Source organism: Octopus sinensis, unplaced genomic scaffold, assembly GCF_006345805.1.
Source record: "Octopus sinensis unplaced genomic scaffold, ASM634580v1 Contig16281, whole genome shotgun sequence".
Lineage (NCBI taxonomy): Eukaryota > Metazoa > Mollusca > Cephalopoda > Octopoda > Octopodidae > Octopus > Octopus sinensis.
In genome coordinates, this window is record NW_021834246.1 from 21,076 (window position 1) to 47,094 (window position 26,019).

The 26,019-nt window shown below is 41.9% G+C and overlaps 1 protein-coding gene across 1 annotated transcript; it reads left to right on the forward strand.

The window, feature by feature from the left end:
• Positions 1-2,540: 2,540 nt before the first annotated feature.
• Positions 2,541-23,586, forward strand: LOC118761667 (alpha-mannosidase 2x-like). The gene is made up of 5 exons (XM_036499787.1): positions 2,541-2,749; positions 7,313-7,495; positions 22,429-22,543; positions 23,015-23,133; positions 23,190-23,586. The coding sequence occupies exons 1-4, from the start codon at positions 2,541-2,543 to the stop codon at positions 23,084-23,086; spliced, it is 579 nt and encodes a 192-aa protein (XP_036355680.1). The 3' UTR covers positions 23,087-23,133; positions 23,190-23,586.
• The last annotated feature ends 2,433 nt before the right edge of the window (positions 23,587-26,019 follow it).

A 26,019-nucleotide genomic window follows, 5' to 3' on the forward strand; every position in this document is an offset into this window, starting at 1 on the left:
ATCCATGCAAACACATTTCTCTCCTACCACATCACGATTCTCTCTTACACACTGTCTTGCAACATGAAATACCTCAAATCTTTCGTCCTCACGGCGCAGAACATTGGCAAATCTTTTCTTATTTGCTTCCCCTCTGGCTAAATAAACCTGCCTCCTAGCTTCCCTCCTGGCAGTCTGATGCACTTCCCTGCTACCACCGTTCTTCCAGTCCTTCCAAGCCTGTTTCTTTTGTCTAATAGCCCTGTCAACAACATTGTTCCACCACGACGTTATTTTGTGTCTTGAGGGGACTTTGCACCATCCACAGATCTGGTCGGTGGCCCTTAGCAGGTTGTCCTGTAGGAACCTCCAGTTGTCTTCTATACCATGTGAAGCGATATCTCCTATTTCGTCAAAGGCTTCGAGTAATATGTTTCAAGTCTCCAGACCCTTCTTCTCCTTGCTGGTCGTCTTCTGGGCATCCATTTAGCCCTTACCCAGAAGTCATTAACTACCAGTCTATGTTGTGGGGTACATTCTTCGCCTGGGAAGGTTTTGGCATTTATAAGCAGCCATCTTTCCTTTTTTCTGGTGAGGATGTAGTCGATCTGACTAGTGTGTCTGCTAGCGCGGTAGGTGACTAGGTGGCTGGCAGGTTTTCTGAAGTTAGTATTGCAAACCATAAGATCATTTGCGTCACAGAACTCCAGCAGCCTGGTTCCCTCCTCATTGTGAGAGCCAAAACCGTAGCCTCCATGTATGCCATGGAAGCCCCCGACATGTTGTCCAACAAGTCCATTGAAGTCGTCAGCCACAAAAAGAAGGTCCCTGTCATTTGTCAACGCGGTAGTCTGCAAGAGGGTGTCATAGAATCGGCCTTTCTGTCCATCGGGTAGCCCTGCCTGAGGGGTATAGGCTGAGATAATGGTTGCTAACCATGATGGAGCGCTAATCTAATCTTAAGTATTCTGTCGCATACTCTGACTACCTCAATTACTTTATCTACCCATTTCTCCGCAAAAAGTATACCCACACTCCCAACCCCATCAGTATTCCCTGCCCAGAAAATCTTGTTCCTGCGTTCTTTGCCTGTGAGAAACCTAGCAGAACCTCCTCTCCACCTTACTTCTTGGATGCAGCACATATCAACACATCTCTGTTCAAGCATTTCAACAATCTTACCAGACCTACCTTTCAGTGTGCCGATGTTGAGAGTACCAACCCTGAGGATGTGGGAGGTATGGGCCCTAGAGACCCTGGGATGGAGGACAGTGGTGTCATGTACATGAAAAGAGAGCTCGCATTTGGCAGAATTCGTAAGCAAACAATGATCTTAAGTTCAACCTACTTACACTAAACTAGCATGTTTTGCACTGTATGATCACTACCTTATATAGTAGGGGTGGGGTTGGCGTAAGGCCTTTAAGGTGTTCATGGGAGACAAGCAAAGGAAGACGAGATAGAGACTTCCAGTACAAGTGGAGGGGTGGGAGGGCGGGCGTACTGCCGCGAACTGGCAACCATGGGCTAGAAATTAAGAGACAGAAAAAGGCCGATAGATATCTATCGGCATATAATGTAGGAATTAGATAGACAGAATGAAGGCCGATAGATGAGCCAGTGGGTGGGGGCTCAGAACACATCTATCTCTTTTTTTTCCTTTCATTCTCTCTCAATTTTTTTCCTCTTAATCCTTTCTGTTGAAGAACATATACTTGAAACACAAAAGACTTTCCCATTTTTCATGAGCATTAAACTACTACACCTGCTTGTTGTCCTACACCTGTCTTCATCTTTTGCTTTCTGTAAATATCCTTTTCGCCTTCGGCCCAGTGCGTCCATGCTGCCAACAAAGCACGTGGAATTCTGTTCTTGATTCGACGGTCATTCGGAATGCTCACAGCAGCCATATTCCTACCACTCTATGTCACGCTGGTGAGACCCATACTGGAGTATGGGATTCAAGCCTCTTCTCCTTATCTCCTCAAAGACATACAGCATCTCGAAAGAGTCCAGAAGCTGGCTACCCGCATGGTTCATGGTCTCAAAAATTTGTCCTACGAAGAAAGGCTGAGGACGCTCGACCTTTATTCTCTTGAAAAACGCCGCCGCCGTGGTGATCTCATTCTCGCCCACAACATCATAAGCGGAAAGTGTAACCTCTCGAAAGAGCTGTTCTTCACCCCTGCTCCAGAGCGTCGGCTGCGGGGTCATTCCGAAAAGCTCTACCTGCGACGATTTCATCTCAATCGAAGGAGAGGAGCTTTCTCCGTCCGGGTTGCGGATCCGTGGAACAAGCTGCCAGACGAGATGGTGAAGATGCCGACGACCGCTTTGTTCAAAGCCTCCCTGGACCTCAAGTGGCCTGAACTCTTTACATGAACACCACCCTGTACTTAACTCCATGTCCCCCTACATGGCCTTGCTATTTGCTTTTGAGCCAAATTAACTAACTAACTAACTATCAGATATGTGTGTGAGTATATATATATATATATATATATATATATTATATATATATATATAATATATATATATATACACACACACACACAAATAAAATGATTTTATTTTATCGCAGAGTTACTGACTATTTCAATGCAATATACAAGAAGCATAAAATTGCACCTGGGGATCCTCCCCCAAACATACCTTCACTGTCAGGCGATTTCTTCACCTATGCTGATCGAGATGACCACTACTGGAGTGGCTACTATACCTCGCGCCCCTTCCAGAAGGTTCTTGACCGAGAGATGGAACACCAGCTGCGGTAAGCCAAATACTTGCCATCCAACTAGTTATAACTGGTTGTTGATGTTTAGTCCAAGGTCAAATGAATCAAGCAAACCTAGGACCAAAGGCATTATGGCTATGACCATTTCATCTCTTAACCCTTTAGCATTCAGATTGCTCTGTCAAATGTAATGCTTATTTATTTACATTGAGTTGAATCATGCAATCTGAATCATGTAACTTTGAGAGTTCAATGATGCAGTTATTCATTTTTAGAATGACATTGTAGGGTTGGTGTGAGAAGCCAAATCTGACCAATTAGAATGTAAAACAAATAGAATATTTGCGCTGGATATGATTGGCTCAAATACTAATGGATTAAGGAGATATAGAATTTATGTCATTTATTGTGTCCTTCCTTTTTTTAAGATTGTAAAATGTAAGTTGAGGGAGATTTAGCTTTAGCCCTTCAAGAGTCCATATACAGGATTCTCATTGACTTATCATCTGACCAGTTGTAACTAGCTGTTGGTGTTTAGCCACAGTTCAGTCTTTATTGAGCAGACCTTTGACCAAATGCACTCTATAAATGACTTTCTCATCATTTTGATATACCTTTTACTTCTTTAAGAAAGTTGTGTTTGAGTTAAAGGAGATTTGGCTGCTATTTGTATTAGTTCCAACTACCTTTTTTGGCAATTGTAGACATGCATAAGACAGTAGGTTTGATTTGAGGGAGCTTTGACTACTTTTTCTATCAGGTCATTTTATCTTATAAAAGTCTCCCTGAGTTGTTTAAATGTACATATATGTATACATAAGACAAAAGGGTGTGATTTGAGAGATTTTTGGCATACATTGTGTCAGTTTTAGCAACTGTTTAGTGATATACTTCATAGATGTATATGTACATCATTTCAACATTTCTTCCAACATACAATTGCACATCAAGGATCTTGCAAACAAATACAGAAATTGTGTGTGTGTGTGTGTGTAAATATATATGTGTGTATGTATATATATGTATGTGTGTGTATGTATATATATATATATATATATATATAGAATATGGGGTTCACTTGTGATCTAAACAAATAAACAAATAGGTATGCTGGGTAAATTGGGTAAATGATGTAATAGATTATCAGGGTTCCAAGCACGTAACCATTTTACATTGTTGATTTAGCAGATATATATTTGTGAAAGAGGACAACGAATGCTGAGGCACAACAAGCATCTCAAGTCATATACATTATTTTATATTATTCTGAAATTAGTTGAGGTCTTACAGCTGTTTCTGGATATCCCAAGTGATAGGCAAGTATGCCTGAATATGGGGTACTCTGTCATCAGAGACAAGTAGAGAACATATAAAAGATCTAGACACGGAAATATTCAGATAAAAGATCTAGACATGGAAAATTTGCAGATAATAAGCAATGAAATAGAAGAATAGAGAGTAAGGAAATAAAGATCTTTCATATGTTTTTTACTTGTCTCTGATGATGGAATGCCCCATATTCAGGCATACTCACCTATCATTTGGGACATCTCAGAAACAGCTGTAAGACCTCAACTAATTCAAGAATAATATAAAATAATGTATATGACTTGAGATGCTTGATATGCCTCTGCATTTGTTGTCTTCTGATCGATACCTTTGGCAATGTGCTCTGCTTAAGAGGATTCATCAAGCCAATTGCACCTGTACTAGTGGCATATAAAAAATTCAACCTTTGAACATTGGGCTTCACAGAGGCAAAGTGGCTGTTCCTTTTGAGTGTTGGGCCTCATGGAGGCAAAGTGGTCGAGTTCCTTTTGAGTGTTTGGCCTCACGGAGGCACTGACCAAAACCTTTGGCAATTATGTTGTGCTTGAAAAGAAGATCCTTCAAACTGAGCAAAATCGCAGTTGTGCCAGTGGTGAAAGCACCCATTATGCTCTCAGAGTGGTTGATGTTAGGAAAGGCATCCAGCCATAGAAAACCATACCAAATCAGACTGGAGCCTGGCACAGTCTTCCAGTATGCCAGCCCAGTCAAACCATCCAACCCATGTCAGCATGGACAACAGACGTTAAATGATGATGATGATGATGATATATACAGGGTGATTGGGCTAAATTTGGCAGTTTGCATATAAGGAAAAGAAAACAATATTCCATCCAAAGATAAAGATATTCTAAAGAAAATCAAAGTATATTATGGCTAGGAAGTAACATTTTACCCAAATTAGCTACCTGCAGCTTCTGTCACAGCCTCTAGATAACTCTGGAACCTCGCACATGCATTCCTTATTGTGTCCTTGGAAAGATCTTTGAAAACCTCTTTGATCTTGGCCACAAGCTCGGGCCAGGTGTTGCAGACAGAGTGGTAGATGCCTTTCTCAATGACACCTCATACATAATAATCCTTAGGGGCCGGTGAAGCCATACAAATTCTCCAACAGCCACTTCTGACTTTTTCCAGAGTCAAGGCCACACACATGGCCTTTTAGCAGCAGTCCTCTACAGCCAGAGTTTGACTACAGTCTCAGCAGCTTCACATAGCTGTCTAAATTAAGCCTAATCCCCTGTTCACCAGTTGTTGGATGAAATTCCACATGTGGACATGTCATAATGCCTACTATGTCCTTCCTGCTCACTATGGCTTTGTAGATTTTGCTGCAGCTGTCCATGTCATATCTTATAACCTATGAAGTGTTCACAGAGCATTGAACAGGAGTTAGGATGTTGGCATTTTGACACCCAGCATCAATCATCATCAGTCCTCCATGTCAACTAACCTTTTTTCACCTCTTTAATCTTTATGCTCACCAACACTGTCCACCAATACATCAAGCTAACAAAAAAACTCCACTTTTCACACACTTTACCTCAACAAACCAAACCACATCTCTTCACTTCCTCCCATTTCCTTTTTCTCATGCCCTATGCTTATGCTTATCTCTCACTCCCCAATCCTGTCATCTCCCACTCCCTCTATATACCCAGTTTTCAACAGTCACTGCATTCCCCATCCCCACACTCCTTACATTCCTACTCATGCACCTTTGGCAATACCTTACCATTTATATTCTGAACCCCATACCTTGACGGTATGCCATAGCACTTCACCACCATCTATCTCTCTCTTGCTCTATTCTACCAGCCTATCTATATTCTGATTTCACTTCCTTCTCAGTATGCCCTGGCACTTCTCCACCATCTCTCCTCTGCTCTCGCTCTCTCTCTCCCTCTCACTGGTTAACCATGTATCTCCTCTACAGCCACACACCTGTTTCTGTCCTCATTCTTGATCACTTCCCACCTCTGGCCAAGTAACCATGTATCTCTTTAGCAAGTCACCTCTTTCTATCTCTCTTTCACACTCTAACCTTTCATAATCTGGCACAAGATCACCCCCCTCCAATGCTCTCTCCCCTCTCAAAAGATCTTTGTCTTGCGAGTTACTCAGTGCCCATACCAATGCTGATACCATGTAAAAAGCATCCAGTCTATATTGTAAAGTGGTTGGCATTTGGAAGGGCATCCAGCTGTAAAAATCATGCCAGAACTGACCTCGCCTATGCTGGTGCCATGTCCACTCTCTGGGATGGTTGGTGTTAGGAAGGGCATCTAGTCATATAAACCATGCAAAAACAGAGACTGAAGCTTGGTGCAGTCTTCCGTCCAGCCAGTTTCTCTCAAACCATCCAACACATGCCAGCATGGAAAGGATGATGAAGATGATGATGATAATATTCCTTTAAAAAATGAGACATAAAAATAATGAAAGTTAGCCCAAACCCTCTGTATATATATCTTTACCTCTAACGATATATTGAAAAATAATTTGGAGATGATGTTGAAACTATTAGCAGCTTCAACATTTTCATAAGCTAGAATTACCCTGGAAATGGCTTTTTTTGTCTGTATGAAAACACTAAGAACATTCTCTCTTACTCTCTATTCCTAAATTACCACCATTATAAAAAGTAAAAATAAAAAAAAACACTCCATGAATTTCATTCAGACTGTAGGTTGTAATTTCAGGGAGATTGGCTGCTATTTCTAGCATATTTAGCTACCATTTAGAGGTTTCCCCTGTTAGCTCGTACATACATACTTAAGATCAAAGGGTGTGATTTGAGGAAGATTTGACTGCTATTTCTAGCAGTTCAAGTGACTGTAGAGTAAGAGTTCTCAACCATTTTTTACCTGTGGACACATTTGATTACTATTTTATTCTGGTGGACCCCCATAGCCATTCAAAGTTTTGTTTTTCACACATTGACTTGTGTCGGTTGAACTACGTAAAATGTTAGAGAAAGAAACCTAACTGTTTCTGCAATACTTACCAATACATATATCTAAAGCAAAATTCTTTCAGGGGCCTTCAAAATACTGTTGTAGATCCCTAATTTACTATTTTGCTGCATGGCCTCTGGTTTTATATGGACCCTGGTTGAGAACCACTGTCTTTATAGCATTTGTAGGTGGTGTGTGCTGTGACATTGCTTTTTTAGTTGCCTTGATTTAGCTTACATTCATGGGATGCATTTTTATGAAATGTCAGGTGTCAGGCATGTGCTTTATATCTTGTATTGTGTCTGTTATACAGGAGCGCTGAGATCCTTTTCTTTCTGGTCAGTCGGTATCTTAAGATACATGATGGCATCAAATTCCCTCTCATAGAGTTCATGCAGAGTCTGGTTAATGCTCGACGGAACATTGCACTGTTTCAGCACCATGATGGTATTACGGGGACTTCCAAGGACGTCGTAGTTGACGACTATATTGACAGGTTTGTATCATTGTCTGCTTGTTTATTCTGTGCATATATGTATGTGTCTGTATATGTAATATATACTAGGTATATTTAGCCACAGGAGAAGTAGAAAGAAAGAAGTCTGCTGGTGTTCTGCAGCATGAGGACCAGGGACTTGAGGTGTTTGGGATTGCAAGACAGTGTATCAGAGAGAATTGCGATGCTGTAGGAGAGAAGAGTGCATTTGCAGTTAGTTATTCTGCAAAGAAAGAGACTTGGAGATTCCACTATGTGAGGCTGTTAAATGTTGAGAACACATGTGAGAAGAGGAGTCTGTCCAATGTGGATCCAACAGAGGAACCAGCTATCCAAATAGACAGTAGCTTGACTGATAAAGCAATTGAAGATATGAAAGCAAAGAAAGCCCCTAGCCCTTCAGAAATCACTGCTGATATGGCCTAGTTATCTGTAGAGTTAATCAGGTTATCAACAATGGAGTCATACCCAATGGCTGGTGTAGCAGTAACTGCTACAATGGTAAAGGTGACACCTTAGATAGAAACAATTACAGAGGTATCAAATTGGTGGACCAGATGATGAAAGTTACAGGGATGGTCATAGTTCAACTAATTAGGTTCAACTAATAAGAGAGTTAGCTTCGATGAGATGCAGTTTGGTTTTGTACCTGGTAGAAGCACTACTCATGCTATCTTCCTGGTAGGAGAAACATGTAGCCAAGAATAAACCTGTATTTGACTTTTGTTGACATATAGAAAACCTTTGTCAGGGTCCCCTGCTCCCTTATCTACTGGTCAATGCAAAAGCTAGGGATAGATGAGTGTACAATACATGTACAGAATGATGTCAGTAAGGTGAAGGTTGATAATGAGTATAGCAATGAATTTAGTAGGAGTTCACCAAGGATCAGTTCTCATCCCCCTTTTGTTTATCATAATCCACCAAGCAATAACAGAGGGATTTAAGATCCCTTGGGAGCTCCTCTATGCTGATGATCTTGTTTTTATAACTGAATTACTACCCAAACTAGAGAGGAAATTTCAGGTATGGAAGCAAAGTCTGGAATCTAAAGGCCTTAGACAAATCACAAGTCTCTTCAGAGAAATGGCTTTGCTTGGATATGTAAGAAGGGTGTTGGTAAAAACTCCATATGTTGTACTCAGTGCAAGCTTTGGACACATAAGAGCTGTATTGGTGTCACAGGAAGGCTAACAATGAAAGTAGTCTTTGTGTGTGGCAAATGTGCAGGTACAATAAATACTAAGAATGTAAAAGCAGATTGTATTATGCCTGTGTACATACAGCTATGTTACCTGGCAGTGAAACATGGGCTGTGACTGCAGAGGACATGAGAAGGGTTGAAAGGATTGAAGCCAGCATGCTCTGCTGGATGGATAATGTCAGTAAAGGATTTAAGAGAAAAACTAGGTTTCAGGGGCATCAGTTGTAGTGTGAAAGAGGGAAGACTGCACTGATATGATCATGTTATGCATATGGAGGTGGATAGCTGCATAAAGAAGTGATGATTTCTAATCGTGGAAGGAACATATGGAAGGGGCAGACTCAGGAAGATGTGGGGTGAAGTGGTGACGGATCTTCAGATGGCAAGAGACTGAGACCAATATTCTGCAAGAACTTGTTTATCATGTTCTTGCAGAATATTGGAAATGAATGACACTGCTTCTGTGATAGTGACAATCATTTACAGTTATCACACAACACAAAACAAAAGACCCACGCACGTGTGCACACACACATACACACATATATGTACACATACGATGGGCTACTTTCAGCTTCTGTGCATCAAATCTCCTCACAAGATTTTGATCAATCTAAGGCTGTCACATAGCAGGACTGAACCTGCAACCAGTGGTCAGAAAGTAAGCCTCTTTTACGCAACCATGCCTGTGCATCCATATATATATATATATATATTATATATATATATATATATATATATATACACATTACACACACACACACACAGTGCAGATGGTATTTGAGGACAGATTTATGCTTTTTAAAAACACTTATATAATAACAGAAAGAAACTGTATTTTTAGAAAAATAACATAAACATAAATCTAAATTATTATTTTAATAATTTCATTCAATAAAACCACCATAAGCATCAATAACTGCCTCTACATGGGGTCGAAATCATTTACAATCTCAGATTAAATTGTCCTTGTTCATATTGAACGACTCGAACTATGGTGGCTTTCAAAGAATCTTTAGTGCTATGGGGGTGTTCATTGACATTTTTCTCGACAATGCTCCATACAAAGTAATCCAGTGGATTGAGATCTTTAGAGATATAAGGCCTTCCATTGTAAACACTGTTGATCCAAAGCTTAACAACTTTATCCAGAACCTCAATATATACAGCAGTATTCATCCTAAGGCCTTGTAGAAAAAAGTGAGGAGGCATCACATGTCCTTCATTGTTAACAGCATCCAAAAACATGACACTTGCAGGAAGTTTTGTATGCATTACTCTTGGAACCTCAGAAGTGTCTGTACATAGCCACCTGTTATCTGTTAGTTTTCTGGTCCTGGTCAAAGTTTTCTCATCTGAGAAAAACCAAATCATACCATCTTCTGATGGATATTTAAGCTTGTTCAAAAATCTTTTGATTCTGATTAAGCAGTTTTCTTTTGATTTTTCTGACATTAATTGACCTCTCCTCATCATGTAAGATTTGTATCAGATACCTTCACGCACAACATTTCTGATTATTTTTCTGACACAGAAAATTTTTTTTGCAATTGACCTCATTGATTTTCCTGGATTGTTTTCAATGTTTTGCTTAACTTCTTGAATAAATTCAGGTGTCCTGATAGAATCAGAATGTGTGGAATGTTTTTTTATGTTTTGATACAGGTAATACGCTTCCTCTAACTCCTACCAAATCTTGTGGACAAAAGATCTTGCAACTTTCAGAAAACAAGAAATTTCTAAATCACCATGTTTAGCCTCCAAAGCCACCATCAAAGCATGCCATGATTGTTTTTGATTGATATTATTGTAGACAATCCATTTTCCATCACCTGTGATGATTTGTTTCAAAAACAGGTCGATTTCATTGTGTTTTAAATACATATCGCAAATGTTGATTCATTGTGTTGAGTGAATCTCTTTCAATTTATGTGGAACCCAAATGTCAAGCTTCTTAACAAGTCTGAGACATTTTAAATGGTTTTCAATTGTTATGTATGATACATTTAACCTCTCTGCAATCTCTCACACAGTTATATAGCAATTAAATTCAATTATAGCTTTGATACGGTCATCATCAACTTCTGTAGGTTGACCAAAACATTGGTTACTTTTGAGTGAAAAATCTCCAGAATGGAATTTTTTAAACCATTTCTGACATGTGCATTCTGTTAAGCAATCAACACCATAAACTTCACATATCTCTTTGTGAACCTCAGCAGCTTTCTTGCCTTTACCAAAATGAAAAAGCAAAATATGGCAAAAATGTTCATTATCATCATCATTCAACATCCACTCTCCTTGCTGGCATGGTTTAGACAGTTTGACAGGAACTGACGAGCTGGAGAGCTGCACCAAGTTCCAGTCTGATTTGGCATGGTTTCTACTGTTGGATGCCCTTCCCAACATGAGCCACTCCAGGAGTGTAATGGATACTTTTACATGCAACCATGACTACAATTCATGGGTGCCGTTTGCATGGCACCAGTAACAAAAACTCACAGGTGCCATTTACATGGCACTGCCAATGAGAACGATTCCTGGATACCAATTTTCAGGACTTAATCAATGACCATGACTATGATACACAGATGCCATGAATGACCATGACCTCAATGCATTGGGTGTTATTTACATGGCACTAGCATGGCCACAACTATGATTTTATTTCGCCTGACGAGTCCTCTTACACACAGCATATTGCCAGAGGTCTCAGTCACTTGTCATCATCTCCATGAAGCCCAACATTTGAAGACCATGCTTCACCACCTCATTCCATGTCTTCCTGGTCTACCTCTTCCACAGGTTCCCTTCACAGTTAGAGATTGGCACTTCTTTACACAGTTGTCCTCATCCAGATGCATCATATGACCATATAAATGCAGTTGTCTCCCTTGCACATCACATCTGATGCCTCTTATGCCCAGCTTTTCTCTCAAGATGCTTACACTCTGTCATACATGCACACTGACTTTGCACATCCAGCAAAGCATACTCTGCTTCATTTCTTTCAAGATTACACATGTCCTTGGTAGTCATAGCCTGTGTTTTACTGCCATGTAGCACAACTGTTCAAACACAGACATCATACAGTCTGCCTTTCACTCTGAGGGAGAGGCCCTTTGGTACCAACAGAGATAGGAACACTCTGAACTTTGCCCATCCTATTGTTATTCTTACAGCTATACTCTCGGAGCATCCACCTCCACTTACCTGCCTGGCATTTGATGCTGAGTCTATTTTCTGTGCATTTCTGGTGTTTATTGTACCTGTACACCTTACACATACAAAAACTATTTTCCAAGTTAACTTCCTCTGATATTGCTGCACCTCTTATGTATCTATAGCTTACACTGGGTACATCTTATTCAGTTTCTACCTATGCCTTTTCTACAGATTGAGCGGGGCTATCTACCTTAGGGGATTTGTGATTTGTCTGCTTTCTGGTGAGAATGTAGTCAATCTGGCTTTATAGGTTATCAAGTGACTTGCTGGCTTTCTGATGTTGCAGATCATTGGGTCATTTGTGTGACAGAATTTCAGCAGCTTTATATACTTCTCATTTTGGCAACCAATTCCATGTCCCTCATGCACCCCATGGAAGATATCTGGGTGCCGCTTATGTGTGTATATATATTATATATATATATATATATATATATTGGTAAAACGGTAAGATAACAAAAGAAAGAAAGAGACCTCAATATTATGTAAATAGAGGAAATTTATCTGTAAAATAATGTGACAATTATTCTGTAGCCAAGATAAAACTCTGAGTTTCGGATGCCGAAACACCACCATCTCTTCGGTTATCTGGAGATGGCCAGATAACCGAAGAGATGGTGGTGTTTCGGCATCCGAATAATTGTCACATATTATTTTACAGATATATATATATATATAAGGTTACGGAGAGGGTCATAGCCCAACTAATTAGAGAGAGAGTTAGTTTAGATGAGATGCAGTTTGGGTTCGTGCCAGGGAAAAGTACCACTGATGCTATATTCCTGGTAAGGCAGCTGCAGGAGAAATACCTAGCCAAAGATAAGCCCCTGTACCTGGCTTTCGTTGACATGGAGAAAGCTTTTGATAGGGTCCCCCGATCCTTATCTGGTGGTCAATGAGGAAACTAGGGATAGATGAATGGCTGGTGAGGACTGTGCAAGCCATGTACAGAGATGCCGTAAGTAAGGTTAGGGTTGGCAACATGTACACAGAAGAATTCAAAGTAGAGGTTGGGGTCCACCAGGGTTCAGTACTCAGCCCCCTCCTATTTATCATAGTACTCCAGGCAATTACGGAGGAGGATTCAAGACAGGCTGTCCCTGGGAGCTCCTCTACGCTGACGACCTTGCTCTTATTGCTGAGTCACTATCAGAACTGGAGGAGAAGTTCCAGGTGTGGAAGGAGGGTTTAGAATCAAGGGGCCTTAGAGTCAACCTAGCTAAAACCAAAGTACTAATAAGTAGAAAGGTAGACAATCCACAAATATCTTCAGGAAGATGGCCCTGCTCGATCTGTAGAAAAGGTGTAGGTAGAAACTCTATAAGATGTACCCAGTGTAAGCTATGGACACATAAGAGGTGCAGCAATGTCAAAGGTAGGCTAACTGGGAAGATAGTTTTTGTATGTGGCAGATGCTCGGGAGCATTAACCTCCGAAAATCTGCAGAAAACAACTTCCGTCACTTTCCAGGGGGAAAAACTAGAAGTAGTTGATAGCTTCCGTTATCTAGGTGACCAAGTCAGTAGTGGGGGTGGGTGCGCTGAAAGTGTAACTGCTAGAATAAGAATAGCCTGGGCAAAGTTTAGGGAGCTCTTACCTCTGCTGGTGACTAAAGGCCTCTCGCTCAGAGTAAAAGGCAGACTGTATGATGCGTGTGTACGAACAGCCATGCTACATGGCAGCGAAACATGGGCCGTGACTGCTGAGGACATGCGTAAGCTCGTGAGGAATGAAGCCAGTATGCTCCGATGGATGTGTAATGTCAGTGTACATACTCGACAGAGCGTTAGCACCTTGAGAGAATGTTGTTGTACCTAAGAAGCATCAGTTGTGGTGTGCAAGAGAGACGATTGCGCTGGTATGGTCATGTGGCGAGAATGGATGAAGATAGGTGTGTGAGAAAGTGCCAATCCCTAGCAGTTGAGGGAACCCGTGGGAGAGGTAGACCCAGGAAAACCTGGGACGAGGTGGTGAAGCACGACCTTCGAACTTTAGGCCTCACTGAGGAAATGACCAGAGACCGAGACCTTTGGAAATATTCTGTACGTGAGAAGACCAGGCAGGACAAGTGAGCCCAGCCCACTTATGAATGCCTTTCCTCCCTTGGACACAAAGACCGGCTGAGGCAAGCGAAGTCGATATAGAACCTCATCCGACGACAGACACCCATGCCAACCCCCCATGCTTGCGAAGACATGTTGGGGCAAGCGAAATCGAAATCGAAATCGAAACCGAATTGAACCAGCCAGGATCCCTGGCCTGGTGGTACGTAAAAAGCACTATCCGACTCATGGCCGTGGCACGTAAAATACTCCAATGCGACCGTACGACAGGCACCCATGCCAACCTCCTTTGCTTGTGAAGACATTGGGGCAAGCGAAATCGAAATCGAAATCGAATTGAACCAGCCAGGATCCCTGGTCTGGTGGTACGTAAAAAGCACTATCCGACTCGTGGCCGTGACACGTAAAATACTCCAATGCGACCGTATGACAGGCACCCTTGCCAACCCCCTTTGCTTGTGAAGACATGTTGGGGCAAGCGAAATCGAAATCGAATTGAACCAGCCAGGATCCCTGGTCTGGTGGTACGTAAAAAGCACTATCCAACTCGTGGCCGATGCCAGCACCGCCCGTCTGGCTTCCGTGCCGGTGGCACATAAAATACACCAATCTGACCGTGGCCGTTGCCAGCCCCGCCTGGCACCTGTGCAGGTGGCACGTAAAAAGCACCCACTACACTCACGGAGTGGTTGGCGTTAGGAAGGGCATCCAGCTGTAGAAACATTGCCAAATTAGACTGGAGCCTGGTGCAGCCTTCTGGCTTCCCAGAACCCCGGTCGAACCGTCCAACCCATGCTAGCATGGAGAACGGACGTTAAACGACGATGATGATATATATATATATACACACACACACACACACGCACACACACACACACACACACACGCACACGCGCGCGAACATGGCTACATGGTTAAGAATCTTGCTTCCTAAACGTGTGGTCTTATCTAGGGTTCAATCCCACTGCAGCACCTTGAGTAAGTATCTCCTACTATAGCTAAACCCTTGTGAATGGATTTGATATATGGAAACTGAAAGTAGCCTGCTGTATATATGTATGTATTTGTGTACGTGACATCATGTGATGGTTGTGAACCAACGTCCATAAAACATACGCCTGGCCATGGGTAAACATCATGCTTGATAACAGGAAAGGTATCGAGCCATAGAAAATCTGCCCCAACAAATTCTGTCTAACCAATGCAAGCATGGAAAAGTGGACATTAAATGACAATGAAGATGCTAATGATGGGATAAATATATATATATTATCATCATATCATTGTCATTTAATGTCCACTTTCCATGCTGGCATGGGTTGGATGGTTTGACTGGAACTGGTAAGCTGGAGAGCTGTACCAGGCTCCAGTTTGGTTTTGACTTGGCTTCTATGCCCTTCCTAACATCCAACCACTCCAAGCAGGATAATGTTTACTCATGGCCAGGCATGAAAAATATCACACATATATACAGCAGGCTTCTATCAGTTTCCATACAGCAAATCCACTCACAAGGGTTTGGCTATAGCAGGGGACACTTGCTCAAGGTGCTACTCAGTGAGACTGAACACTAGACAAGACCACATGTTTGGGAAGCAAGCCTCTTAAACATATAGCCATGTTTGTTTGTGTGTGTGTGTGTATATATATACATATATATATATATATATATATATTTGGTAGATAAAGCAATTAAGAGTATGAAGACAGCGAAAGCCCCAGGCCCATCAGGAACCACTGCAGAGATGCTCAAAATATCTGGTCATGTCGGCTATAGCCTGGTCACCCTATTGTTAACCAGGTGATACACGAAGGCGTCAGACCCAATGACTGGTGTAGCAGCATAATAGTCAACTGCTACAAAGGAAAAGGTGACGCTTTAGATACAAATAATTACAGAGGTATCAAGTTGTTAGATCAGGTAATGAAAGTTACGGAGAGGGTCATAGCCCAACTAATTAGGAAGAGAGTCAGTATAGATGAGATGCAGTTTGGTTTCGTGCCAGGGAAAAGTACCACTGATGCTATATTCCTGGTAAGACAGCTGCTGGAGAAATACCTAACCAAAGATAAGCCCCTGTACCTGGCTTTCGTTGACATGGAGAAAACCTTTGATAGGGTCTCCCGATCCCTTAGCTGGTGGTCAATGAGGAAACTAGGGATAAGATGAATCGTTAGTGAGAGCTATGCGAGCCATGTATAGGGATGCTGTCAGTAAGGTGAGGATTGGCATTGAATACAGTGAAGAATTCCAGGTAGAGGTAGGGGTCCACCAAGGTTCAGTACTCAGCCCCCTCCTATTTATCATAGACCTCCAGGCAATAACAGAGGAATTCAAGACAGGCTGCCCATGGGAGCTACTCTATGCTGACGACCTTGCTCTAATTGCTGTGTCATTATCAGAACTAGAGAAGTTTCAGGTGTGGAAGCAAGGATTAGCGATCGAAGGGCCTTAGAGTCAACCTAGCTAAAACAAAAGTCCTAATAAGTAGGAAGGCAGACAAACCACAAATCCCTTCAGGTAGATAGCCCTGCTCGATCTGTAGGAAATGTGTAGGTAGAAATTCTATAAGATGTACCCAGTGTAAGCTATGGATACATAAGAGGTGCAGCAATATCAAAGGAAGGCTAGCTAGGAAGATAATTTTTGTATATGGCAGATGCTCAGGAGCAATAAACACTGAAAATGTGCAGGGAACATCTGCCAGATTCCAGAGAGAAAAACTAGAAGTAGTTGATAGCTTCCGTTACCTAGGTGACCAAGTCAGTAACTGGAGTAGCTGTTAGAATAAGAATAACCTGGGCTAAGTTCAGAGAGCTCCTACCTCTGCTGGTGACAAAAGGCCTCTTGCTCAGAGTAAAAGATAGACTGTATGACGCATGTGTACAAACAGCCATGATACATGGCAGTGAAACATGGGCTGTGACTGCTGAGGATATGCGTAAGCTCGCAAGGAATGAAGCCAGTATGCTCTGATGGATGTGTAACGTCAGTGTTCATACTCGACAGAGTGTAAGTACCTTGAGAGAAAAGTTGAACCTAAGAAGCATTAGATGTAGTGTGCAAGAGAGACGACTATGTTGGTATGGTCATGTGGTGTGAAAGGATGAGGACAGCTGTGTGAAAAAGTGTCACGAGGGAACCTGTGGAAGAGGTAGACCCAGGAAAACCTGGGATGAGGTATTGAAGCACGACCTTCGAACATTAGGCCTCAGTGAGGCAATGACTAGTGACCGAGGCCTTTGGAAATATGCTGTGCTTGAGAACACCCGGCAGGACAAGTGAGTCCATAACCCGTAGCCTATGCCAGTAGTGTAACCAGCCCACTTAGGCGTACCTTTCTTTCATTGGACACTAAACTCTGCTTGCGAAGACCTGTTGAGACAAGTGAAATCAAAATCAAATTCAATGACAGCATCATCCAAGTGTGATCATTACCAGCGTTGCCTTACTGGCATTTGTGCTGGTGGTACGTGAAAACAACATTTGAGCGAGGACGTTGCCTGTGCCTTTCGACTGGCTCCTGCGCAGGTGACACGTAAAAAACATGATTTGAACATGGCCATTGCCAGTACCGCCTGACTGGCCCTTGTGCCGGTGGCATGTAAAAGCATCCACTACACTCACGGAGTGGTTGGCCTTAGGAAGGGCATCCAGCTGTAGAAACTCTGCCAGATCAGATTGGAGCCTGGAGCAGCCATCTGGCTCACCAGTTCCCAGTCAAACTGTCCAACCCATGACAGCATGGAAAGCAGACATTAAACGATGATGATGATGATGATATATATAAAGTGGGAAATTCATGGCAGAGTATTAGTACAGAAGCGAAAAATTATGTGACATGGAATTCAACTCTAAGCGTCCTACACTCTGCATTGGGAGGTTAAAGGCAGGAAAAAATATACATATATTGATAAACTGAATGTTTATAATTGATGGTGCTATGGACACTGGACTTGTGACTGCTGAAGAAGTGCAGTGATTGTTGTATTGTTGACACAGAAACTTCATGTTCTGTATGTGAGTGTCCATAACTCTATTATTCTCTCTCTCTCTCTATATATATATATATATCATCATCGTCATCGTTTAATGTCCGTTCTCCATGCTAGCATGGGTTGGACGGTTTGAACGGGATCTGGGAAGCCCGAAGGCTGCACCAGGTTCCAGTCTGATCTGGCAGTGTTTCTGCAGCTGGATGCTCCTCCTAACACCAACCATTCCGTGAGTGTAGTGGGTGCTTTTTACGTGCTACCGGCACAGCTGCCAGGCGAGGCTGGCAATGGCCACAATCGGATTGGTGCTTTTTATGTGCCACCGGCACAAAAGCCAGTCAAGGCGGCACTGGCATCGGCCACGTTTGAATGGTGCTTTTTACGTGCCACCGGCACAGGGATCACAACTACAATTTCCATTGATTTTTGATGCTGGTGTACTTGACTCAATAGGTCTCTTCAAGCACAGGGTCAAAACGGTGTTTCTTTACTTGCCACCTGCACAGGAGTCAGTCCAGCGGTACTGGCAAGTGCTGGGTACCAATCATAGGATTGGTTCAATTTCGATTTCGATTTCGATTCCGATTTCACTTGCCCCAACAGATCTTCACAAGCAGAGTTTAGTGTCCAATGAAGGGAGGTTGGCATGGGTGCCAGTCGTCGGATGAGGTTCGATTTCGAATTCAATTTCGACTTCACTTGCCTCAACAGGTCTTCGCATGTCCAAGGAAGGAAAGGCATGCACAAATGAGCTGGCAAGGGACACAGGATGGACTCACTTGTCCTGCTGGATCTTCTCACGCACAGCATATTTCCAAATGTCTTGGTCACTAGTCATTGCCTCACTGAGGCCTAATGTTTGAAGGTCGTGCTTCACCACCTCGTCCCAGGTTTTCCTGGGTCTACCTCTTCCACAAGTTCCCTCAACTACTAGGGATTGGCACTTTCTCACACACCTATCTTCATCCATTCTCGCCACATGACCATACCAGCGCAAACGTCTCTCTTGCACACCACAACTGATGCTTCTTAGGTCCAACTTTTCTCTCAAGGTACTTACACTCTGTCGAGTATGAACACTGATATTACACCTCCATCGGAGCATACTTGCTTCATTCCTCATGAGCTTACGCATATCCTCAGCAGTCACGGCCCATGTTTCACTGCCATGTAGCATGGCTGTTCATACACATGCGTCATACAGTCTATCTTTTACTCTGAGCGAGAGGCCTTTTGTCACCAGCAGAGGTAAGAGCTCTCTGAACTTTGCCCGGGCTATTCTTACTCTAGCAGTTACACTTTTAACACACCCGCCCCCGCTACTGACTTGGTCACCTAGGTAACGGAAGCTATCAACAATTTATAGTTTTTCTCCCTGGAATGTGGCGGAAGTTGGTCTCTGTGCATTTTCAGTGTTTATTGTTCCTGAGCATCTGCCACATACAAAAACTATCTTCCTAGTTAGCCTTCCTTTGACATTGCTGCACCTCTTATGTGTCCATAGCTTACACTTGGTGCATCTTATAGAGTTTCTACTTATGCCTTTTCTACAGATCGAGCAGGGCCATCTACCTGAAGGCGTTTGTGGTTTGTCTACCTTCCTACTTATTAGGACTTTTGTTTTAGCTAGGTTGACTCTAAGGCCCTTCGATTCTAATCCTTGCTTCCACACCTGAAACTTCTCTTCCAGTGCTGATAGCGACTCAGCAATTAGAGCAAGGTCGTCAGCATAGAGGAGCTCCCAGGGGCATCCTGTCTTGCATTCCTCTGTTATTGCCTGGAGGACTATGATAAATAGGAGGGGGCTGAGGATTGAACCTTGGTGGACTCTTACCTCTACCCGGAATTCTTTAGTATACTCGTTGCCAATCCTCACCTTACTAACCACATCCCTGTACATGGCTTTCACAGCTCTCACTAATCATTCATCTATCCCTAGTTTCCTCATTGACCACCAGATAAGGGATTGGGGGACTCTGTCAAAGGCTTTCTCCATGTCAACGAAAGCCAGGTACAGGAGCTTATCTTTGGTTAGGTATTTCTCCTGCAGCTGTCTTACCAGGAATATAGCATCAGTGGTACTTTTCCCTGGCACGAAACCAAACTGCATCTCATCTAAACTGACTCTCTCTCTAATCAGTTGGGCTATGACCCTCTCCGTAACCTTCATTACCTGATCCAACAGCTTGATACCTCTGTAATTATTTGTATCTAAAGTGTCACCTTTACCTTTGTAGCAGTTGACTATTATGCTGCTACACCAGTCATTGGGTCTGACTCCTTCGTGTATCACCTGGTTAACTATACTGGTGACTAGGCTATAGCCGACACTACTAGATATTTTAAGCATCTCTGCAGTAATTCCTGGTGGGCCTGGGGCTTTCCTTGTCTACATGCTTCTAATTGCCTTAACTACTATGGAACTGTCAACTTGGATAGCTGGTCCCTCTCTTTATCCCATTCATTTTCTTTATTCAGCAACCTTTCATTGTGGTGTCTCCAAACCTCTCTCTTTGCATCCTCATTTAGCGCAAGTGAACCATCATCCATGCGAACACATTTCTCTCCTACCACATCACGATTCTCTCTCACACACTGTCTTGCAACACGAAATACCTCAAGTCTTTCATCCTCACGGTGCAGGACATTGGCAAATTTTTCCTTATCTGGCTAAATAAACCTGTCTCCTAGCTTCCCTTTTGGCTGTCTGATACAATTCCCTGCTACCTCCGTTCTTCCAGTCCTTCCAAGCCTGTTTCTATTGTCTAATAGCCCTGTCAACCACATTGTTCCACCACCACGTTACCTTGGGTCGAGAGGGGACTTTGCACCAGCCACAGATCTGGTCAGTGGCTCTCAGCAGGTTGTCCCGTAGAAACCTCCAATTGTCTTCCACATTATGTGATGCTATATCCCCTTCTATTTCATCGAGGGCTTCGAGTAATACGTTTCTAAATCTCTGCTCATTTGCAGGATCTTTAAGTCTCCAGACCCTTCTCCTCCAGGCTGGTCTTCTTCTGGGCATCCATTCAGCCCCGTTCCTGAAGTCACTAACTACTAATCTATGTTGAGTGGTACATTCTTCGCCTGGGAAGGTTTTGGCATTTATAAGCAGCCCTCTTTCCCTTTTTCTGGCAAGGATATAGTCAATTTGGCTGGTGTGTCTGCTAGAACGATAGGTGACTAGGTGACAGGCAGGTTCCTGAAGTTGGTATTGCAAACCATAAGGTCATTTGCATCGCAGAACTCCAGCAGTCCGGTTCCCTCCTCATTGCGGAAGCCCCCTGCACGTTGTCCAACATGTCCATTGAAATCACCAGCCACAAAGAGAAGGTCTCTGTCGTTCATCAACGACATATATATATATATATATCGATATATATATATTATATATATATATATATACTTTATTTTAAGCAGCAAAAAATTCAACAAAATCTGTTACTCTGAGTTTCTCGTTGCCGTTCATCAGACAGTTTTTGCTAGAATATATATATATATAGATATATATATATATATCGTCAACAATATATATATATATATATATGATGATGATATATATATATATATATTTATATAAATATATAACTAGCAGTATCGCCTGGCGTTGCTCGGGTTTGTAAGGGGAATAACTATATGAGCATATTTAGAGTATAAATGTAAAGTATAATAGCCATCACAATATGGCTAACCACAAAGGGGGGGGGGGTGTTACTGTAGCTTTTTACATTCTGAGATTTAATAATACATTTTTAGAGAGTTACTTCCCTTATATAAACTGAGCGAAAATGCATTAAAAATACGGAAAAATTATGGTAAATTTTTTTTTAAATCGTAGACTCATCGTAGACGCGTACTAATACCCAGAAGGGCTCGATATGAATCACGACTATAAGATACCCGCTTTTGGTTAAACTGCACCGCAAAATGTGGGAGTAGTTAGGAAACTAAATCGTAGGAGACAGACACACAACTTGACTTTTATATATAAAGATATCTAGTCTAGTTGTCATTGTTATTGTTTCACATATCTTTTTCCATGCTGTCATGGGTTTGACTGGAACTGATGATCCAAAAGGCTGCACTGAAGTCTAATGTTTGTTTTGGCAAGGTTTCTACAGTTGCATGTTACACTTCACATAGTATACTGGCTGCTTTTTCTGTGTCACCTGCACTAGTTAGGCTAGAAAGTATTTGCAAGACAAGGCCTCTCAACTCTGTGGGTTATATTACTATGAAAGTATGAGAGACAGGACAGGTGTCTTGCTGAAGAGGTGACTACATAGTCTCCCCTACTGGGAAGATTTTGTGTGTATATGTGTGTACACATATACATAGGTGCACACACACTACCTGAAGGAAGTGCTCCATCATAACTGTAATTCAAAGCCTGGATCCATTACAAGGATAAAGGAATAAGAGAATCTGTCTTTTTAATTTTTCAGGTTGCTGACTGCTATGATGGAGATGAAGAGACTGACAACAGAATCCATCACATTTTTAATGATGAAAGAGAAAAGCAAATACAGCTACTCCAAAGAAAAACCTATGTTTAATGTTGTGAGTTGAATGACTGCTTTTGATTTTCTTTCCTTCCTAAGCACTTCCATGACTGAAAAGAAATCTGGCATGAAAGTAATTACAAAAGATTGTTGATTCAGGATACTGAATGGGAAATAGAGAGTCTGATGCAGTAAATAATAATTGAGGCTACTCCTTTATAAGTATTCATTGGGGGATATTCTTCAATAAATGTTTGGTCAGATCACTTTAAAACAGGAAGTTTGTATCTCAGGAGAAGTGGGAGCTGTGTCAAATTGGTTGATATCAAAAAGAGACTTTGCTTGAAATTTGTTTTTGTCCCTTGCGACACAGTAAAATTTTCGATGCATCATTTTAGGAAAATTGTTGTTTTAAATACTTCTGTGTCATGCATTTTAAAGTGTGATTTGAGGAAGATTTGGTTGCTATTCTCACAAATGTAAATGCTGAGAGTAAATTACAATCTATTTCTTTTTTTTTTTAATACAGGATGAAAAAAGGGAGAAGCATTTTTCTATACCAGAACGTTCTGTTTTGAAAATAAGTGATACTCCTCAGTAAGTAACAATTGGTAATACACCTCTATAAATTATAATTGCAGGTACTCTGTAAGGACTGTGTACACTTTGGACAAGTGTCTCCTATTATAGTTTCTGGTTGTCTGAAATGCTTTTGTGAGTAGAATTTGTGTGTCTCTGTGGAAACCTGTATTGTTATAGGTATGTGTATCCACACACACACACTACATACATACACTATACTTGTTAGTGATAATATATGCTTGTATAATATTTACCTGTAATTATGAGCAATGAAATCTCGATAAAAAAGTATCTCTTGCTTATAATAAACACTGCCTTTTATTGTTATTGTCTTTTAATTTTTACGTTTCAGTGATTAGAATGCTGAGGCACCACCTTGAGGAATTTTAGTAGAATTTTTATTTAGCCTAGTACTTGTTCTATCAGTATCTTTTGTTGAACTGCTAAGTTAGAGGGGTGTAAGCATACCAAGCAGTAGTGAGGGACAAACACAAAGACACAAACATATATGCATATATTCATACATCATCATCATCATTTAACGTCTGCCTTCCATGCTAGCATGGGTTGGACGGTTCAACTGGGGTCTGGGAAGCCAGGAGGCTGCACCAGGCTCCAGTCAGATCTGGCAGAGTTTCTACAGCTGGATGCCCTTCCTAATGCCAACCACTCCGGGAGTGTAGTGAGTGATTTTATGTGCCACCGACACAGGTGCCAGATGAGGCTGGCGAACGGCCACGCTTGGATGGTGCTTTTTATGTGCCACCGGCACGGAGGCCAGGCGAGGCTGGCAATGGCCACAATCGGATGGTGTTTGTCACATGCCACCGGCATGGAGGCCAGTCAATGCGGCGCTGGCTACAGCCACGTTTGGATGGCTCTCTTACGTGCCACCAGCACTGGTATCACAACTACAAATTCCATTGATGTTGAGCGATTTCGAATTTCACTTGCCTCAACAGGTCTTCACAAGCAGAGTTTTGTGTCCCAAGAAGGAAGGTATGCACAGGTGGACTGACTACATCCCAGGTAGAGGCCATGGGTTATGGCCTCACTTGTCCTGCTGGGTCTTCTCACGCACAGCATACTTCCAAAGGTCTCGGTCTCTGGTCATTTCCTATATATATTTATATAATCCAAATAAGAAGACTTCAACACATCTTTAATGGTCAGTTGTAGTTGTTTTTGTTCGAGCTCAGCTTTTAATGTAAGCTCACACAAAAGTTCCGAATGAAAATTGACATATTTGCAATCACAAAACCGTTATAGATATGATACTCCCTACATTGAGGAACCTTATTAAACTAGATCTTTGGTCAGACACAACTGATGTTATTGACTGGTTTAAGAATTTACTTTACAAAATACAAAAAAATTCATACAGATAGATATCAACTTGTACTACTCATCTATTAAACTTGTACTTCTCAGTGAGGCTATAATCTTTGCCATCAGGAACACCTCTTTATTTAAGGACACCAAACCAATTGTAGCAGCTAGGAAAACAATATTTACTTTGAATGACAGCCTCATAAGGACAGACTAGAATATTTCAATGTAACTATGGGTGCAAGCAACTCAGCCCAAGTTACCAATTTGGTAGGGTGAAACTTATTGCTGCAAATATCTTTGTGTGTGTGTATATATATATATATATATTATATATATATATATATATACATACATATATATATATATATATATATATATTTATAATAAGATTAGATCGTATACGAGTGGGTATATATTTGTAAAAAAGAAGTTTGAAAATGCCACTATATTAGATAAATTTTAATTTTTACATGTTTCGGTTCTTGAAGTAACGAACCTTATCAAAAAGAATTTTTTTATAATAAAGATTATAATGGAATAGTTCATAATTGTTTCATACATTCAATAGAGTCCATGCTATATACATTCAATAGAATCCATGTTCTTGAAAAGGCGAAAAATATATTATAAGGTGTAAGTCGTTCTTTACTGTTTTGTCAAGTGTAGTGCAGGAGTTCATTATAGATTTTACCTTGTGTTCCGATGGGAGCAACAGTAGTGATTCTACTACCAGGCCCAGTCTGATCTGGCAATGTTTCTACGGCTGGATGCCCATCCTAACGCCAACCACTCCATGAGTGTAGTGGGTGCTTTTTACGTGCCACCAGCACAGGGGCCAGGCGAGGCTGGCAATGGCCATGACCGGATGGTGCTTTTTACGTGCCACTGGCACGGGGGCCATGTGAGGCTGGCAACGGCCATGATTGGATGGTGCTTTTTACATGCCACCGGCATGGAGGCTCGTCAGGGCGGCACTGGCAATGGCCACGTTCGGATGGTTCCCTTACGTGCTGCTAGCACTGGTATCACAGCTGCAATTTCCATTGATGTTGATCGATTTCGAGTCTGATTCTCACTTGCCTCAACAGGTCTTCACAAGTAGAGTTTTGTGTCCCTAGAAGGAAGGTATGCATAAGTGGGCTGGCTACATCCCAGGTAGAGGCCATGGGTTATGGTCTCACTTGTCCTGCCAGGTCTTCTCACGCACAGCATACTTCCATAGGTCTCAGTCTCTGGTCATTTCCTCAGTGAGACCTAAAGTTCGAAGGTCGTGCTTCACCACCACATCCCAGGTTTTCCTGGGTCTACCTCTTTCACAGGTTCCCTCAACCGCTAGGGTGTGGAACTTTTTCACACAACTATCTTCATCCATTCTCGCCACATGACCATACCAGCGCAAACGTCTCTCTTGCACACCACAACTGATGCTTCTTAGGTCCAACTTCTCTCTCAAGGTACTTACACTCTGTCGAGTATGAACACTGACATTACACATCCATCGGAGCATACTGGCTTCATTTCTTGCAAGCTTACGCATATCCTCAGCTGTCATGGCCCATGTTTCACTGCCATGTAGCATGGCTGTTCGCACACATGCGTCATACAGTCTGCCTTTTGTCA

What these genes read in the sequence shown, in the direction of transcription:
- LOC118761667 (XM_036499787.1), top strand. Translation starts at nt 2,541, where the DNA reads ATGATTTTATTTTATCGCAGAGTTACTGACTATTTCAATGCAATATAC. An exon ending in GAGATGGAACACCAGCTGCG is followed by an intron (nt 2,750 to 7,312) that starts GTAAGCCAAATA and finishes TCTGTTATACAG; the next exon opens with GAGCGCTGAGATCCTTTTCT. An exon ending in AAAAACCTATGTTTAATGTT is followed by an intron (nt 22,544 to 23,014) that starts GTGAGTTGAATG and finishes TTTTTAATACAG; the next exon opens with GATGAAAAAAGGGAGAAGCA.